The sequence below is a fragment of the Psittacula echo genome (assembly GCF_963264785.1).
Source record: "Psittacula echo genome assembly, chromosome: 10".
NCBI lineage: Eukaryota > Metazoa > Chordata > Aves > Psittaciformes > Psittacidae > Psittacula > Psittacula echo.
In genome coordinates this window covers 4,088,446-4,108,389 of record NC_137741.1, presented here as the reverse complement: position 1 = coordinate 4,108,389, position 19,944 = coordinate 4,088,446, and the positions used below count along the sequence as shown (strand labels likewise).

The 19,944-nt window shown below is 38.5% G+C and overlaps 1 protein-coding gene across 3 annotated transcripts in view; it reads left to right on the top strand.

Annotated features, from left to right (window-relative positions):
• The window catches only part of UBE2Q2 (ubiquitin conjugating enzyme E2 Q2), a 44,848-nt gene that overhangs the window by 18,116 nt on the left and 6,788 nt on the right, over window positions 1-19,944 (top strand). For 2 of the 3 annotated variants that reach the window (XM_080626797.1, XM_080626798.1), the window contains 5 exons: window positions 2,258-2,362; window positions 3,984-4,040; window positions 6,020-6,160; window positions 14,021-14,105; window positions 18,437-18,497. In XM_080626797.1, the coding sequence (XP_080482923.1) occupies window positions 2,258-2,362; window positions 3,984-4,040; window positions 6,020-6,160; window positions 14,021-14,105; window positions 18,437-18,497 (449 nt within the window). Of the gene's footprint in view, window positions 1-2,257; window positions 2,363-3,983; window positions 4,041-4,243; window positions 4,331-6,019; window positions 6,161-14,020; window positions 14,106-18,436; window positions 18,498-19,944 lie in introns of all 3 variants that reach the window. The other variant, XM_080626799.1, reaches the window with a different exon arrangement.

Below are 19,944 nucleotides of genomic sequence, written 5' to 3'. Positions count from 1 at the left end.
ACTGAGAGCTGCCTTCTAGTGGTTGTGTCATGCAAAGGAGAAATCCTGCTTCAATTTCATGGTTCTTGTATTATAGATATAAGAATAGTTATATATAATCATTATATATAATATAATAATATTAGTGGAAGGTATAGTTGCAAATTTAAAGTTTCAAACCTTTACTTTATGAGTTAAGTACAACTATACATGATTTGGAGGTTTTCTTTTTAAAGCTGATAGTGAAATGGGTCTAAATTCAAATGGACAGCTTTTACTTCTCATGCTCTCCAATCCTTGAGGGCTTAAATTTGCATAGAAGATGCCAAAAGTATAGAATTCCTGACATAAGTATGTGTACAACTTGGATGAGCTGTTGTCCCTAAGCACACTGCTGCTGTATTAAGAATTTAGATTTAATCCCACATGATGGCATTTCAGGACAGAAGGTTGGCTCTTACAGACTACCAGTGTAGCAGCGACTAATTATGTATTGGTGTTCATAGAGACAAAATGCAGGAAGAAGCTGTGCTTTATTTTCTGAAACTGCCCATGGCTGCTGAACGTGAGACCGGTTACTGTCACAGACTGCCTGGTAGCTCAGAGTGGTCACACTCCAAGCGGCAGTTACTTCTTCCCTCTGTTTCCTCTTGTATTGTTCTTCAGCAGTTTACTTCGGTGGTGGGCTAAGATTTATTGATTCATTTATTTTTACATCAATATAGTGTGTGTATATAGGTAGATAGATGTATGTGGAAGGATAAATATGCTATACTTAGACTACTGAAGCCCGTGTTTCTTGGTGATAGAAAACAAGGTGCTTCATAGTGCATCCAGCAGTATGTTAATGTCATTAAAGCTGTCCTAAAATTAATGCTTTCATACGGTGTTAGAAATGCATAAAAAGGCCTCCTAATGTAAGATGGGCTTTGGAAAAAATGTTCTAAACTGTTTTCTATTTGCAAGACAAATTGCTGTTAACACAGCAAGCAAAAAAAAAATCCAAGGTGTTTTTGTGTCTAAACCAGCATTATGTTGTCCAGGAGAACTACCAACTTCTGAGAACTCCTGGAGCATTAGAAGTTATATTATCTATGTATTTATATTTTGTTATTTTCATATTAATTCTAATCTGTGTAATTAGTTTATAATTTTGTCATTGTATTTGGTCACTTGAGCATTTACCTTATGCAGGTATTGCTCCTTTAATACCTTGTGGATTATACATCCGAGTTCCTGCTTGGTTTCTGCTTTAGGCAGTTTGTCTTACAAGGAAAGTACTGATACACTGATAGCCCACTTTTCTTCAGTAGCAGCAAAGCGTGTGGTAAGGATTCATTTTATGTCAGCCAAGCATGTGAAGTTAGCCTGGAAATGCATGTGAATTATTCCTACATGGCAGAAACCTGCTATCCCTTTTGATAGTCTATTCATGTGCTGCTAACACATACCAAATCATGCTAGGTCCTGCTTAGAGCAGGGGGTTGAATTAGATGACTTCCAGAAGTGCCTTTCAGCCCAAATTATCCACTTCATTAACGTGGTGATTGAGAAGCAAACTTTGTTTCTTTATTTCTGCAGAACTAAATGGTGTTCTGGATAGCCCTAGAGTGAAGGAAAGATGTTCCATATTTTGCAGTTAACAGAACACAGTCAATGTAACGCTGAAAGTTGGAAACAAAAACCAGTGGTAGTAACAGATTGTGCCTCAAGCTGAAACAGGATGCAGCAAGCAGGGCAAGCAGACTGCTTGGGCTCTAGCCGAAAGTTAGCTGGTTCCTATGCCTTGTACAATGTTTGTCTTGCTTCTAGTGCCTCACTGGAGTGTGCTGTAAAAGGATTCAGGATGTGGAAAATCAGACTGTTCCTCTTTGGTTTTTTTAAGACATAGTTCTTTAACCTAGGAAACTGGAATGGACCATCTTGTCTCTAAGGAATATGACCGTTTGTTTAATCTCTAGTGATTTGTGGCTGAGACACCTATGCCTGGAATGGATGATGCTGCTAGAGCATGTTATTCTTTTGCTCATGGCTTTCTTCACTTGACATGAGGAGATGAATGGGAGCCATCTTTAACTTGCCATGTCTTTGGTTTCCCATTCTGGGGATTTTATTACAATGACTACAGAGAAAAAGTGGGGTCTTAGAACTGTATTCCAGTGCATACAGATTTTAATGCTGTACACTGAAAGTCCAGTGCCAGTGTGTGAAGAAAATTCAAACTGTATTGGTTTGTGCTTTGGTTTTAATAAGTGTTTCCATGTTTTCTTTTTTATAGCTTCTTCAGCAGCTGAAGCGATTAATATGTGACCTCTGCAGACTATATAATCTTCCTCAGCATCCAGATGTTGAGATGTTAGATCAGCCATTACCAGCAGGACAGGTAAATCAAAAAGCTATGGGCACCTCCTTATTGCGGTGAAGGAAGAGTTTTTCAATTCCAAGAAACAAGATGGTGGGAATGATTAAACCTTTTGTAAGCTAGAACTGAGATAGGAAGCACTGTTCCTTTATGGTGTCCCCAATCTGAATGTTGTTTGCAAATCCATTTAATAATGGTGTGATAATATTACACAATTTACTTTGCAGTTTCTGTATGATGGAAAGGTGTGTATGTGATACCAGTGCTGTCAGTGTAATTCCTTCATGAATACTGCTCAAGCCAGTCTTTGTGCATTCCTAGTGCTTCCCAAATTTTTTCCAAGATGTAAATGTGATTAAACACTGTTTACTTTTTCTTGAAGGATGTATGGTTTTCAGTGTGCACTTGGATGAGCTACTGATGTTTTCCTTCCTCTTCAATCCCTTGCAGAGACATGGGATATCAAGACCATTTGCTACTTTGGGTAGGGAGTATCTGAGATGCCTTGTTCACTTTTTGTGCACTTGACAAATCAAGAGTTGTGAAGGGCTGTGAAATGTTCTGGTTGACTAAAACGTTTTGTATTGTGCTGAAAACAGTTTCTATTCCTTTTTGTATTTTTAGTAAGTTTATAGTATTGTGGTTTGCTTGTACATGATAGGATGACATGACTTCTCAGAACTCATGTAGTGTAACAGATGTTTTTCCTGTGGCGACATTACTATAGTAGTGACAAATAACTTGCTTAATTTTGGTCATGTGCCAAATTGTAATCTTATGGGTCTTTTCCCTGAGCCACCCACAGAGCAGTGCAACTGTAAGGCAATAGGCCTGTAATGTTAGGAAGTAGCTTCCTTGGAGAGTCTTGCTTATGCTCTGAAAATCAAAACCAAGCTCATGGCAGGTTTCTTAGCCAGAAAAGTCAGATAATTTGCAAGTTAAATAAGAATTGCCTTAGTAAATCAGACCAAAGATCCCTCTAGTCCCCTGCGTTGTTTACAGCAGTGAGATCTCTTCTTTGCCAAAGGAAGAGTAAGCAGAGGAGAAGCATATCAAAATGAACGGTTCTGAGAATTTCTGCAGCTCCGACTTCCTGAACTTGAAGTGGCATCCTGAAATGGAAAGCCATGAAAAATGAACTCAACATATTGCTTTGGTATTTAGTCAAATAATGTAGGAACAATGGCTCTCAGATGATAGTAGTTGTTACATAGGAGTTCTAGGTAAGGAGACAGAAATCCATTTTAGAGGTCTAAAGTTCATTAGGTTTTTGATTTTTAGAGGTCTGCCATGTAGAGCTGTGACCTGATTTTGTCGATCATGAGTTATAACCTGCTTGATTTGCTTACTCTATTTGTCAGTGGCTCAGAACAGGATATCCTTGTCTGAATCCTAAGTTTCCTCTTAGAACTTAGCATGCAATTCTTTGTGACATTCTGTTTATCTTTGCTTCATGCAAGAAATCTTTTCACTGTCATACTCCAGGGAAGTGTCTTTGTGTATTTTTCACATTAAACTTCAGTCCTTTGCAGACCTTGCTAAGTGTAACTTGTGTGTATAGTGCTTTCTCTTTGATAGGAGACTTCTTGAAAGGAAAGAGCGTATGCACAATTTATGCAGAAACCTCATTGTTGTGTTACAGAATGGAACAACAGAAGAAGTTACGTCAGAGGAGGAGGAGGAAGAAGACATGGGTGAAGTATGTGTATATATGAGATTGTTGTCCTATCTAGTAGAATTCTGGCATTTTGCTCTGCAGTGGCTGCCTATTTGTTAAGCCAAACTGTAACATGTAATCTCCCTAGAGTTCAACGCAAAAGATATTGAAAAATTAGGATGTTTACCTTAATGTCAGCTTTCACTTCCACCACAAACCTAGTGAAATTTTCTTCTTAAACCTAGATCTCAGCTGTGAGGTACTTGGATACAGAGAATTGGACATCTGTTTGTGCTTTAGTCAAACAATACATAACCTTGTGTGCCAAATCAGTAAGTTTGCACTGTTAACTCCTATTTCAAGTAGCATATGAACTGGCTCCAGTACAATTGAAAGTGCCTCCCAGACAGAAGCAGACTGGCTAAGAGTAAATCAGTTTGCTGATTCATGAAACAGGTGAGCTAGTTTTTAACTAGAATACCTTGAAGGAAATGGAAGAACATCAGAAACAGCCACACTAAACTTTAAGGGACTTACGTCACTGTCTGACAACACAGTGCTCCTTTTAATGAGCTTTTTACTGTGTGAGAACCACCTCTTTGAATTACTTCTACATGTTAGCAGAGCTCCAGGATGCTTGCTTTTTAAAACACTGTAATAAATAAACTTATTAATTATAGGAGAACTGTCTTGACTACTTCACGCTTAGGTTTTCAATGAAGGTGTCTAGCAAGAATGAGTAACTAATTTTCTGAATAAAAGGTCTTCCTTTAGAAAAGATCTAAATGTTACCTGTTTTCTGGAATTAGCCTGATCCAGATCACATGTATTGAAGCCAGAGTTTCTTTAAAGGTAGTATGTTTGCTGTCCTGTCTGTCATTATTTATAAGCTGTCAGGTGGCACTGTGTGTGGCAATCATAGCTTCAATTTGTAATGTAGTCCAGTTTCTAAACTGAAAAGCTTTTTACAGTTTGTAGAGCTATTGTCATTATTTTGAGAAACATGAGCATTTTAAAGAATACTCAGTGTAAAATCTGTTGCAGTGTTATCATAGGAACCACATAGATATGTTTCTTACTACGCAAGACATCCTTGAGTTTGCATTTATGGCCAGGTTTTCCTGCCATAAGAACAGATGGTGCATAAAGAGTAGCCACAGGTGTGGTGCAGCACTGCATTTTGGAGCAGATCTGATAGTTGTGTACTCAGAGGTTGCTGGTGTGGCTGCTGTGGTGCTTCATTTTTCATCTCAAGGTATTTACATCCTTCTTCTCCTCTCCACAAATAGCTCTTGAGTCACCTTAGAGACTTGTCTTAAGTGCTGCTCTGCAACAGGATAACCCCATCTCAGAATGCAGAGTGGAAGATTTTTCTGAGTCTTAGTCTAGAGCTCAGAACTGTAGTGTTAGCTTGTGTAATCAGAATACTTGACTGCATGAGTTTGCCTTGTATCTTAATTCCAAAATTGCTGCATCTAATTTCCAGCTGAAATGCACCTTGAATGAAGTACATGTAGCTTTCTAATATTTAACTTTCGTGAGGGGTTGCTCTAGCCCTGCCAGGTATATTAATCATTGCTTGCCAGCAGTGTAATATAGCTAGGATTCCAATGGAAAAAAGAGTCTGCTTTTAGAAACACCTTGGAGACACTCTGGCTTTGGGTACTTTTGGACTCTCAAGCCCTGTTCAAAATGCCTTCCTATTTTCTACCTACATTAATGGGCTAATTCACTGTATTCTTAGCCTCTTGCAGAGGTTTTATTGTGCTTGTTTCAGTGACCAGAAGCATGTTGTGAATATGAGTCTCACTTGTATTGTGAAGGCTCCCTACACTTCCAGTGAATAATGCTGGCTGGGAGAGTAAAGTTACTGCACAGCACTATGTATCAGTGACTGCTGGATGCCATTTCTATTTTGCACTATGTGACTGTATCCCCAAATGCCTTTGGGGGGGTTTCATTGAACAAAAAGCATGGTTAAGCTATTTACAATGAATTTTCCTTTATTCTGTATCTTGTAGGACATTGAAGATCTGGATCATTATGATATGAAGGAGGAGGAGCCAGTTGATGGGAAGAAATCTGAGGATGAAGGCATTGAAAAAGAGAACCTTGCAATCTTAGAAAAAATCAGAAAAAATCAAAGGCAAGATCACTTAAATGTGAGTTACTGATTTTTATGGCTTTTCTTCACAGTATTGCTGGCTTTGAAATAAGAATGGTTTTCAGCAAATAAAGCCTATTGCTATGCACCAAGACATACATTAACCTGTAGCTGACTTCCAGCATAAATAGGACAAATGTCTCAAGTTATGGGACCTAAATAGCTCTTTTTGGAGAAGTTTGAATAGGCCAGTTAAGATTCCAAGGTCATTTAGTAAATGGACTCATCTTTCATCAAAATATTTGGCACAGGAAGTTAGTTGTCAGTCCACATCCCACAGAGGCACAAGCTACCTCAAAGCACTCTCATTCAGCCTAGGAGAATGCCATCTTAATTTATTTTGTCAAACTGGGTTGAATTATTCTTGGCATTTTGGATGAGGAAGCGTCTTTTAGCTTTTCCCTGGAGTCAACTCCTACATGTAAATCCAGGTTTCACACTTGTTAGCAATATTTAACTGCCTGTCTGATTTCCAGAGATATCTATTTGACTGTCCTTTTCTCTTGCTCAATGCCTTTATTATCAACAGTAGTCCTCCTTGCAGAAACAGCAGAAAGCATCTAGGTTGTAAGCATGACTTTTGTTGCTGAGCCCTTAGCAAAATAACAAATAAAACCATAAATAAAATTGACTGCATTAAAAGTCATAGGTGACTTAATGTAATTAGTTAAACCCAGGATTTTGTGCTTTAAATCCATTTTATGCATGAGTTTGGTTTTCAGTAATACCTATGCCACATGGAAATTATTGAAGGATGGGTTTGGTTTTTTTTTGCCAGGGGCCTTCAGCACCTCTGTAGCTTTATCATCACAGTTTTCTGAGTTATCCTCCTTGCAGGTAGTTGTAAAAGAAACCTGTTTGCTCTCTAGAGGCTTAGCAATGTTTTGTCACAAATGCCAAGTTCCAAAGAAGCTTTTACTTCTCAAAGGTGCATATAGGAGGGAATGACGATGTCATACAACCTGAATTTTATTAAGCCTGGCTTCCAAAGAAATCCAAACAGTTTCACAGAGGCTTCACATGTGTAATGCTGAAATTTTGATACTTCTGGTCACGACCAGTTTCAGGCCAAGGTAAGGGGTCTGTGATTTTCATAAGTCACCTGTACAGAAAGGTGGTGCCTGAACCTGCTGCCTTCTACTGTGTGAGCTTCATAAGTTGTTACATGCTGCTTGGCAAGTCTGTAGATGTGCAGATCATGTCCAGACACAAGATGAGCTGTTTCTCATTAAGCCAATAGTTGAAGATGTGGGCAGCAGTTAGGTACAGGGGAGGGAACTGTAACTAGTTAGTGGAGGAATAAGGTTCAGGATTGGTATGTAGGAAAGACCTAGGTTTTTGGCCAAGGAGCCAGCTTTTCTTAGTTCTTACATTTGATTTATTTTATTTTTTTTTTTTAGCAACTCTTTTCTAGAAAGCCTAAATTGCACTTAAAAACTGTTAGGTTTAAGAGGATTGCTGTTGTAAACCTCTTTTGATTTGTAGCAGGAGGATCTATACATTCCTAGTGCTTAGTGCTAATTAAGTCAATCTTCTAATACTGGATGTGTTTCTGAGAGATCTGGTTATCACAAGAACTTAGTTAGCAGGGTCTTGACTATTTGTTGCAATGAATTACTGGCCCTAAATAACTTTAGTTCAGGAAAAAAAAACTTTTTCCTTTTAGTTACTGCCACTTTAACATGGAGAAGGGGTTTAGTTTGTAGCCATCTGCTTTACAAAGGAAACAAAAAAGAAATCCTTCTATCAGAGTTCTTCAGCTACTTGTCCCAGTGCTGTTCAGGTACGACTTCAGTGCAAGCCTCTCAAAAATACCTTGGACTTGTGTTCTGCTAAAACAGGCAGTATGAAATAGTTTGCTAGAGGAGACTGCTTTCAGAGGTCAGTGGTTTCCTACCAGGTTGTTTGAAGAAAAGTGTACAGTAATGATCACCCTTCAAAAGAAATAAACCCCAAACCAGTGACAGTTAAAAAAACCCCAAAACCAGGTCAGCATTTCAGTACTTAAAAACAGGTAAGCATAAGGTGCCAAACTGCATTTGCTGTATAGTCGAGTCTTAAAACAGACAGCTGTCACTTACTGGTTTTGTCTAAACTTTAATGTTCGCAGTTTCAGAAGATGCCTGTTGAGATTCTGTATATTTCTGTACTTATAACTCAGACCTCATGGTAACAACTCCTTAATTGTCAAAGCAAATAAATCCTCTTGCAGCCTGAAAGGCATGGGTTACCATTGTCTAAGACTGGTAGAACTGGGAAAGGGTTTTTCTAGTTTTGGTGGTTTTGCTCTGTGTGGAAAGTCTCCTAAACCTGCAGATTTCCTTTTGCTATCTGTTTTTTTTCCCCATTTGACAAATACTGCCTTTCCTTTTGCTCTTTCCCCTCCACATCTAGTAGAGCTGAAATGAACACTGCTGGTTTTCTGTTTGACAACAGCAGATTCAACTTACATAATAGCTGTTTCTCATGCCAAGACACTCTCGTTGATGCTGGTGCACAAACAAGGTCAGCTGAGTACAGGGAACAGGGTATTCAACTGCTGCTGAGGAACTGTGGCATTTTTGTGGGTCACCAGAAATAGCTGCACTGCTTAAGAAATTTCTCAAAGGACTTGTGAGGGTTTACTTTTAAGTGCTTGAGAACTGAAAGCTGGAGCTGCACTACTGACCTAGGAAAGAGCTAACCTAGTAGCACTTTAATGCCCCTTTATGCTGCCAAAACATGGGTCTTTGAATAGAACACTTTAAACATGCTCTAAGAAAGTATTCTAACAGAGCAAAACTTACATCTGTACAGCCCTTCACAGTGGGTTTTCTTAGAGGGCAGTGTGAGTTCCACAAATGTAAATGCAGTGGCTAAACATAGTGTGGTTTTCACACTAACTACACAGCTCTTTTGGTATACTTTGTTTCCTCAGCAGAGGAAAGTAAACCACCCCTGTGTCATTTGTACACTTGATGTTGGAAGAGGGAGCATGAAGCCTAGCACTTTGACTACTGCCCAGTGCAACCAGAAGGCTTCTCAGTTTCTTTACATGTTCTTTGGCCCAAATCCATGGGTCCAAATCCCCTCTCCCATTGGCTGGAATGCAGGTTGAAGTTACAGATGATGCAAAAAGGCTTCTCCAGAGGAAAGGAGAGCATGCAGTTCTGTTCTCTCGTGTTCCTAACATGTTAAAGACATTTTTCTGCTGTTCAGGACTTTTGTCAGAAGAGTTTTGAGGGTTTGTGTATTTTATAGTAGTTAAGAATATGCATCTACTAATTTTGTAAATGAGTTTTCTTCCTTGGCAGTATCTGGAATCCTTTCTGGCATCAGGAAATATATTTGCCTTGTGGTGCAGTATGTAACTTGGAGAAAGCATTAATCCTCCTCTTAACATTGTAACAACTTTAAAGAAACGCTTGTGTACTGGGAGTAGGAAAAAGAAAGGTCTTTGAACTGGAATCATTAACTTCAAATATTTAACAGCTTGCTGCCGCTTGCTTTTCAGAGGTCTCTCCCCACAGTCATTTTAGAGATTAATGCTTCTTTTATTTAGATCATGCTTTTTCCATTTCCTACTCAGGAGTTTATGCACTTTCCTCTGAAAGTCTCAAGTGTGTCCGCTTTCATCTTCAGATTTTATGAGGTCTGAGGTGTCATTTCCATTTTCATTCTAATCCTTGAAGTATGAATCTACCTTCTAGGAATGAAAGTACTTCTGCACAAATAGTAAGGAACTTCAGTGGCAATAGAGCAAACTTGTATTCTTTAGCTGTTTGGGGGTCACTTTAGGTTTTATTTTTGTATCCTGGGGGAGACTCCATTTTTTGTTTTTTGTTTTAGCAGGTAATTTCTGGTCATGTGGCTGAGCTATCTGAAATGTTTTGTGAGTGAGGCAATTCACTGTTTTGATGCATGACAGTATTTTTCAGAGCAGACAGGAAAAAGGCAATTCAGTCTTTGGATTTAAAGCTGCAGTGAACTGCATCTCCTACAACTCAGTTTAAGAAGCAGACTGTGGCTGTCTTTTGAGAGATGGAAAGGGAAAAGAAAAAGTCCAAAGAAGAAAAGTTGGGGCTGCAAAACCTCCTGTCTCTGGAGATTTAGTGCAGCAACAGCTAGGGCAATGGCATTGCTGTGTTGCAGTTAGGTGTGCCCTACTGACCTGCGAATGCAGAAGCTCTGTTCAGAAGTCCCATCCCAGTTGTCTTAGAAGCTGCTTAACTGTTCTGTAAAGTATTTTACTCAAATGCATGTGTTTGCAATAAAATACTAATTAAGGTAGAAACACTTAAGGAAAACATAATGCCTATACAGACTTGCATCCAAGTTTCATGTTCCTTGAAGTGGCAGAAGCTTGTCCTTAGTGGACAAGGACAAGCTTGTAGTGATGGATCTCATTAATAGTTTTCATGTCCAACAGTTTTGGCTCTGGGAATTCCTGTACCACGTGTTTCAGGTACTTGCAACTCTCAGCAACTGGCATGTTGTCCACATAGATGTTTACCTCCTGTAGGTAAATTTCCAGCTTATCTTGTCATTGTCCTGGAAGAACCACAAGTATGCTTGTACAGGAGAGGATGATCAAGTGAGACTTCCTGTACCTGTCTGGTTACTTAACCAGAAAGAAGTCACTTGGGGCTTCTCTAGCAGCTCTGTTAACTTCTTCAGTTTACAGATCAAATGGCTATGCCTTTCTGCACTTGGAATCAAGCGCAGGTACCTGTCAGATCCTGTGGTTGACCAGTTATTTCTAAGGCAGTCGTGATTTTAATCTTGATCTCTCAAGTGGAGAAATGGGAGCTTTATCTCCCTTGGAGTGGTAAGTCCCACTTCCGTGAAGGATACTCTATTATCTATATCTGAATTCAGTCTTCAAAGTTTTACCTTGCATATAGCGAGTTACTGACAGTTCAAGTTTTAATTTTAGTGCTAGTATAGTCAAAACTGAACTCAGTACTCAACTATACCACAAAATGGTGTGATGCAAGTAGTACTCTCTTCTAAACTGTACTTTAACAGTAGTTGTAAAAACAAACATGACACCAGAATGAAGAGCTCATGTTTCAAAGCGGTGGTGTTTGGCATTAAGGTTACTATCAGGTATAGGAGTTAACCTCTACAGCTTTGTCCAAGGGTAGTTAAGAGCACATAAAGTAAGCTCCTGTGCTAAACTTGTTAGGTTACGCTTGCTAGCCTCATTTTCTTGATCATAGATTACTGGTCTGCAGTCTATCAGTTCATCAGAGTAGTAAGCCTAACTACCTGTAGTACTGCTGTAGGAGTGGGCACCCCAACCAGAAACTCTTAGGAAAAAAGAGTGAAAAATACTGTTATAGACTAAATCTACTGAGTCTAGGTTACACGCACTGAAATTAACCTTTGTTTTTAAATACTGCTTCAGTTTCTCAGCAGTTAAAATGGCACACAGGAGTACGTGGGCATTTTATGTCTGGGGTTTTAAATTACTACAGTAGAGAAGATCCTTAAATTTTCATATGCAAAGGTGAGCTTCCAACATTATGTACAGAAATTCAGTAGCTTAATTTGATGGGAATAAAAGTGCAATGAGGAAACTAGTTTTCTGGAGGATGTCTTTGAGAGTCCAAGTTGGTTTTAAATTGCCTGTATTTAGAGGTTGATGTTCTGTGAAATATTTAAACCAGTTTCTTCAGTAAGAAATACAGCAGATGAGGCAAGGGTATTACACAGCCTGCACAGAAGAAAGCCAATATCTCAACACTTCCCTATGAGGTTTCCTCTGTATTCAACACATTGATGATTCTCAACCTTAACACAGTACAGATCTGAAAAAGCACAGACATTATACAGAGAATGGTGCTTAACATTGTGTTGTTTTAACTTAAGTGTGCTGCTTCCTTTTCCAGCCAATCTGCAAGTAGTATAAATAGTAGTAATTTGCAGATAACTTGTGTGAATAATCAAACTGCTTTTTCCCATAAAACTTCATTCAGTTGCTGTTAAAGGAAGAGAAATTATTTTTTTGTCTGATAGTGCTCTATGGTCAGGGACTCAAGTAAACTGAGAAATGACTTTTCTGGAGCCCTGTCTTTATGTAGCTTTTGTTTAAACAGATCAAAGGAGTTGCCTTTAATTTGCATATTTAATTATCAAGCTCATTCTTCTTACTGGTCCGTTAAGAAAAACTAGTGGAAATTCAATAATCTGCATAATTAAATCCAGAGGAATATGAAAATGAGTAGCCTAAAAGAATAGTCTACAGATTATAGCACGAAGCTAAGCATATTGTATGGTGCTACTGAGCAGGGAAGACAAAGGAGTATGGGGAGGCTTTAGCATCAAGTAACTACTACTGATATTTAATCCTTATTAAGTAATAATTTGATCCTACAGTTAAGAACTTGTAGAATATATAATGTCACTGTTGACTTCAGGCAGTCAGGGGTGATGTTTCACCTATTAAGCAATGGTCATTACTGCTTCAGACTTCTCCAGAAATACTTCTCTGACACTTCTGTCCAAAAAGGATCTGTTTGTAGATAGATGTGTGTAGTGTCTGAAAGAAAACTGAAGAAACAAATCTCTCCCAATTTATAGATGGAGTAGAAAAACAGACCCCTAATCTAATCATTCAGTATTTCATACAGAGAAGCTGAACCAAAAGTTACTCTAGGTGAGGGCTTATTCTGTGTTTGGTGGTAGGGTTTTTTGCTTGTTTTCATCTCTGTTTTCCAAAAATCTTGAATGTAAAATGGTATTTTGGGTGGAATATACAAACAGATCAGTGATGCCGCGTCTAAGGTTTAGTATCAAAATCTGTCCTGCTAGTGTTGGCATTGAGTTGGAGAGAGTAATCACGGTACTTCTGGTGATCATGTTATTCTAAATAAGCACTTCAGTGTTGTAAGAGGGAAAGGTTCTGGCCTTGCTTTCAAGCTCCGAAAATTGAGGCAAAATTTAATACCCAGGTCATGGAACTGTCAACGTTGGGGATGTATGCAGAGTACATATTAAATAGACATCAGTTACTTGATAACTGGTGTAGTCATTAGTTTATCACGAACTGGTGTTTTTTTAAGCCAGTTATATTTTGTATGCATGTCACTTTTTTTCCTCTTCTTTTTCTTTTTTCTTTCAGCCTGTATCTCACTCTAAAATATCAGGTTTAGAAATTGTATGTTATTTTGTCACCTTGAGATGCTGAGTAATACAGAACTGAGCTCTGAAAGAATGGAAGAGATTCGTGCCCTGGTTGCATAAACCACAAGAACTATGACAGACCACAAGAAATTATTTGGTATTTTCAGGTTTTCTTACTCTGTGCAGGTGCTGGGTTTTTTCACTCTGCACACAATAGTGTTGCTTTTGTTCTGCATTTTCTAAGTATTTTGGTTAGTCCTACTGCATCCAGAAGCTGCTGCTCTGTGGTGAATACTTCCCGACTCCTCTACCTTTTTTTGTAACCAAATAAAAATACACTTCTGAGAAAACAGTAAAACCTTATGTGCAGAAGCTTGTTCTTAGCATTAGTCTTCCTTTTCTTTCCAGTGCATGAGAGTAGAAGGTAAAGGAAATATTTCCCTATTAGAAATGTACTGTGGATCCATCTTGGAAACAAAATGCTAGAAAGGTTAAATTACTTAGCAGAAAAGTACGTCTGTTGTACCTTGATTAAAAATTTGTATCACCCATATCATGTAGTAGAATATATTAGCATGCTGCTTTAGAGGATCTTGTTTCTTTTGAGTAGCCTTGCTCACTAGAAAATGTAACTTTTCAGCAGCCTGATCCTAGTACAGAATCTTCTAGTTACTGTAACTTTGTAATGGAAATAAAGCTGTTTGTAAATGTTACTTTTTGCTTATTTGCAGTCTTTTTTTGTTTGTTTCAGGGTGCAGTCTCTGGGTCAGTTCAGGCTTCAGATCGACTTATGAAAGAACTCAGGGATATATATAGATCACAGAGTTATAAAACAGGTAAAATGCTTCAGATTTCCCTTCTTAAAATATGCTTTAAAAGTATTCGCAAATATTTCCTGCTAATTCTGTGTTTTGTTGTCATATATATGTGTATACATGTATGTAGGTATATGTGTGCACATATATAAAAATACATAGATACATACATTATATGAAATCTTGTTACATAAAAGTGTATTGGTGGAGAGAAAGGAAGTGAGGGTACATATCCTCCTAAAATGTTCTTCCTTTTTGTAACGCAAAACTTCATTGAGAAGAATGCTCTTGGGGTGGGTGACTACAAAGAACAATTCAAGACTTCTTCTGTGGACTTCTTGAGATTTCAAAACTACCTGAAATTCAGCTCTCCACGTATATAGGGCAAAAGCTTTGACCACTACTGCTAGTAGGTAGTACTGCCCACAAGGATATGCTTGCTGTAGAGAGATTTGTGTTCAACAGCAGAAGGTTTTGTTGCTATACAGGATTTAACTTTAACTACACTGCTGTTACTTCTGTTGTTTTGTGATGGTGTTAACCTGATCCTGAGCTCTATGTATTCCTTGGAATTAAGGATACAAATGGTAATTGAAAACAAGCTTGTTTTTTAAGTTTGTTAGAGTAACAAACACTGATTAGTATTAGGTAGGGGGGTGGTTGGCTGTTCTGTTTGCTCCATATAAGGGCTGTACCTAAACAGCTCAGCAAAGGAACCAGTATATTGAATTGCCTGAGTATCACCGTACAAGAAATAGAACACAGATTTCAGGCAAGTTTGTATTCCTGTAGGTCAGCTGAGTAGACAACTCCATCACTGCAGCCAGATACGAGAACCAGGATGGGAACAGAAGGAATGCCCAATTAGAAAATTAGTCTAAATTGTAATATCTCTCTCTTACTGAACTTCTGCTATAGTTTCTTTCTAGTGATCTTAAATCGCACTCAGTGGCTATGGCATTTTAAAGGACAAAGTCGAAGAGACATTAAGTTCCTGTTATGATTTGCCATATTTGCCTTTAAGGTAAATAGTTCTATGTTCTCAAGTACTGTGGACAGTGTCTGAAGTATAAATTTAATTAGGTAACCTAGTGTTAGCCTACTTCTTTTAGGCTTTACTGCAACTGAGTGCTTGCCAGTATGCCCTAATCACCATCTGTCCAGCAAAGAATAGATTACTGGAACTGAGAAAGAGCCTAGAAATAGATCTATGTTAGTCACATGGGATGCTTTAGTGTCCGTGTATGATCTTCAGGGTTTGTTTTCGTGGTTAGAACAAAGATTGGCTGTAACTTATCTACTTGACTATAAAGACTGTGTGGTGCTTAATCACAGTGGTACTACTGGAGCCACCAACGAGCCCCTATAATAGGTGTATTTTGGGGAGAGGATTTGGGTTCCTTAATAATGCCATTTCTTGGCTTTAGATTAATAATGAATCCTAACTAGTTGCAAAAGGCAGAACTCTTGTTGCAGGAAAGCATACCCCGATGAGGAAGAGTAAACCCTGCTAAACTGTTAAGGAAGCTGAGATACTAGGAGGAGTATAGTAACTTACTATTAGCTTATGACTTAGGAATATGTAAAAAGACTACAGCTGGATGCCCTTTCTAAAACATGTTGATGAGGTGAAGTGTCAAGTGGGGGTTGACGCTATAAAACCACAGCAATCCTGCTTTGAAACAGCATCCTGCTGATACATTTATTAAATGTTGCAGTAAATGATGTTGTTTGTTATAAAACTTACATAGATCCATTCCTTGTGGTTTCATTTAATTTTAGGGCTTCAGTGAGTTGAAGTATCAGTTCCTCTTCTCTTACTTTTCTAGCTTAGTTCTGTGTTTAGTTGTTAGATAACTGCCACCATGAGAGCAGGGGCATGGTAGATAATTGTCTTGGTTTTTTTTACGTGTGATCTTTTCTGAGAACTTGCTCCGTGGTCCATTTTTCCCTTAATTTAATTTCTTACTATTAACACACAGAGGGAACCATTGTGAAACTTAAAGGTTCTGGTAACTGTTGCAAGGTAATTTAAGTCTGTTTTCATTTTTGCTAATATAAGCCAGAACATATAAGGCTGCTGTTCAGTTGCGTAAGAATCACTTTAATTAGGGTATGTGAGGTCACATCTTTTCAGGATTGACAGCAGGACAATACTGGGGCTTCTGAAGCAGGTAATAGTTGTTGTCATAGTCCTTTAATTTTTTTCTTTTCTGTTAAACTGTTTTAATAAAAAGTAGCATTAAAAAACACTGCCAAGACTTCAACTATGGGTGTACACTCAAAGTAGTGTCCATTTTGGAACTGAAGCTCCTTTACTGATTGAAATAGTATTGTTCAAGCAAAAGATGACAGGCTGCTTGCTGTCAACAGGGAAGTTGTTTATCTACCTGGAAAATCTAAGTGAAGAAGTACCCTTAAGATCAGACAGAAAGCTCATTTTCTTATAAGCTAACAGAAGTAAAAAATACTCCAGCAGGTTAAGATATTCTGCAATAAATTAGACAGTTTCATTCACCTGTTTTCATAATAGGAGTCGCAAGTCCTCCAAACTAAGATTGTCACACTTCCCAATATAAAGTTGGAGTTTTGGTTAGTTTACATGAAAGAATTCACAAGGGTTTTAATAGAACTGGGGGGTGAGCACGAAAGAGAGAAGGAGGAAGAGGGAGGAACAAAGAATTCAGAGATGTAAAAGGAAATATTTTCTGTTCATCGTTTTAGCAGCTGTGTTATTCATATGTAGTGACTTCAGCTCACTGCTATATCCAGAGACTGTATGGGCTTTCCTTTGAGTTGTAGTAAAGTTGCAATGAGTAAGACATCGCCTCTGTTTTGGAAGGAGTTGTTTTGCTTCCTACCTCTTCATGTTTAATTTTTTGCTGGCTTCATGGTTCTGTGTGCTTGCTTTTACTTCCATCACCTCTATGGATGGCCCTCTGCCTAAATTGAGCAAAACACATGAGCTGGTTCCAAATAACACCTCTTGACTATTAAACACCCCACCCCTGAACTTTGGCCAGTGTTGTTAACAAGCTTCTATACCACAGCAGAGAGCAGCCTTGCTGCTGCTGCTGTTCGTGAGAACATACAGGTAGTATTCAGCTCAAAATGTAGGTGCTTGAAAGGCTGAATAAGTAGCTTGCTGTTCTTTTAAGGCACATCTTGTCAGTCCTGAACTTGTTGCTTGCACTGTGGTACAGAGAAACAAGCGTGATTTCTTTACCTGGTTTACTGAGTTTTGGAATGCCTTAGAAATAAAGGTGCATGGACAATGTGAAAGGTCATCTGTACTCACAATACTAGTGCTTAAAAGTTTCAGCTGCAAAATGATCTACTCTAGAATAATAACTTTCAGATGTGAATGCAATAATTACCTGGAGAGAATGCAGTGACTGCAGTCTGTTGCTGGTGGAGCCTTCAGAAATCCTGGGCTGATTCCTCAATTGTGTACATCTTCCAAATAATTACGTCAGCAACAGATAACGCTGTTAAATATTAGCCCAGGTCACAAATGTAATCATGGTTGTTCAGTGTGTATGCATGAATAGTCTGCGAGGGAAGAGATGAAGCTTTTGGGCATCACTGATAGTATTTTCTAAGTCTTGTCTGATGGTTAAAGGTTTATTATTTCTTCCTAGACTGCTTGTGAGGAAGCTTGTCTGCAGAGAGGAAGCTTGAAAATACAGGAAAATGGCAAATAATAACCTTTCATCCTTTCCTTGCGTGAAAGGTGTAACTATTGTTTTACATGCTTAAAACAAATAGACCATTGAAAATCACCAGCTGGCTTGCAGAGGCAGCTGTTCTTTTAGTGCACTTTTCTGCTGCCTTTGGCCAGCTGTAGGGAAGGTGCTTTGTCCAATGCAGTATCTTCTTTTCTTGGATTTCCCCTCCATGCACTGTCCTGTGTGTCCTATCCTGGGGTGCCAATACTTATGAGAACCTGGGAAATACAGGTTATGCTCCATACTCAGACTGTGTGTTAAGTGTTTTAAAAGCATGTTGGTCCTCTACTGGGTGTAAAATATACTGAGTACTAAGCAAGTTGGAGTTGTAGCTGTGGAAAGTTCCAAGGGGAACTGTGAGCAAGGGAAGTGGTTATGTGTCAGAAAAACGTTTGGATTCTATGTGGGTATTTTTTCTATCAGAACTGAAAGAACTTGTTTTGTTATAGTTGCTCAGAAGTGCTTCTGCTATTGGAGGAAGAATGGCTCTATCAGTATCTCAGTATCTTATCTATTGCTTGCATCTTCTGACAGTATTTGTACTCAAAAGCAAACGATGTTTTTACTAAATTTTACCGTGTTAACCTTTTAGTGTGTGATTAATTCTGTCTCTTATTTCTACAGGGATATATTCAGTGGAACTGGTAAATGACAGCTTGTATGAATGGCATGTTAAGCTTCTAAAGTAAGTCACTGAAGTTTTGTCATGTTCTGAAGAACCTGTTTTGTGATTGCTTCAGAGATTCTTATCTTTGATAAATGAGAATCTCTAGCCAAAGCATATAAAATAGTATCTGGTGGCTACAGCTCTGGTATACAGAAATGTGTGCAGAGATTGAACTGGAGTAATTGAGCTGGCAAAAAAAACAAACCCCCTTTGCACAGCCAACAGAGTGCTTATTACCGGAGCTTTCATTACTGTTCAGTTCTCTTTCCAAAATGACTGCAAATATGAAACTTTAAGTAACGAATTTTTTGTCCAGAGCCTTTGTCTGAATGGTTTTGGTTTTTTGGTTTTAATTTCAAGAAAATGCAGCTTCTAGTTTTATTCAAGCTGTGAGAAGGAACAGAACTGTCTCAGTGTTATTGGTTCTTCATCTCTACAATTGAGCAGACACATAAGACTGACACTTTTAGGTATAACATAATTATGACTCATAAGTTGTCATCTTTTACGTACTGCTTTTCACTACATGCACTAGACAACTCATTCTGTTGTGTCCAAAGTCCAGTAACTTTAATTCTAGAGCTGTTATATTGAAATAATTCCTGGTAAGGGTCATCTGCAATCTTCCTACAAGATAAACCTGTAGGAAGGAAAAGTCTGTCCAGACTAGGATGGTAGCAGAAGATGGAAGGAACTTCCATCAGTTTAGATAGGTCATGGTGAATAAGGACGTAAGCTGTTTCAGCACCATAATTTACCTGCCTGTAGGAATTGTTGCCCTGTCATAGTGGTAAGACTTGAATTACTATGTCACCAGTTGCTATAAAGGCTTTTTTCCCTTAGTGTAATCATAAGCATTGGAACATCTTGAAACTGAAAATGGCAGCAATGACTTATGTAAGAAAAATCTGTGCCATATTACGGGAGGCCTTGTCTGTCGAGTGCTTTCTGTAACAAAGTGCTCAAACCACTGTGCAATGATTTGAAACCTCTTTTCAAGTGCTGTGAACAGGGCTGACTTTCTGCTTTCAAAAAAGACAAAATGGAGTGCATGCAGCGAATGGCTTCCAGGATGACTAAGAGAAGAGAAGAAGTATTGGTTTTATCTATCCCAGCAAAAGCATCTGAAAACAAATGAAATGTGTGCAGACTATATGAGGGGGTAAATGTCAGAAAGAAAAGAGGCTACTTAATTAAGAAACCATATTGTTACTAGAACAGGTAACACTGAACTGGCCTAGTAAAAGCTATGGCTGCAAGTGATAGGTTTCTAAGCATTGGGAGATTTTCTTCTGAATGGGCTTCCTGTTGGTAGGAAGCTGCCCAAGTAATTCGGAAATAGGATCTATCAAGTTTGTGGTTTCACTTGTAGCAGAGGATTAGATGTAATAGCCCACCAGTCCCTTTAACATATGCTTTAGGCTTGCAGCAGGCACTTTTTTGACTAGGCTCTTTTAAAAGCTGC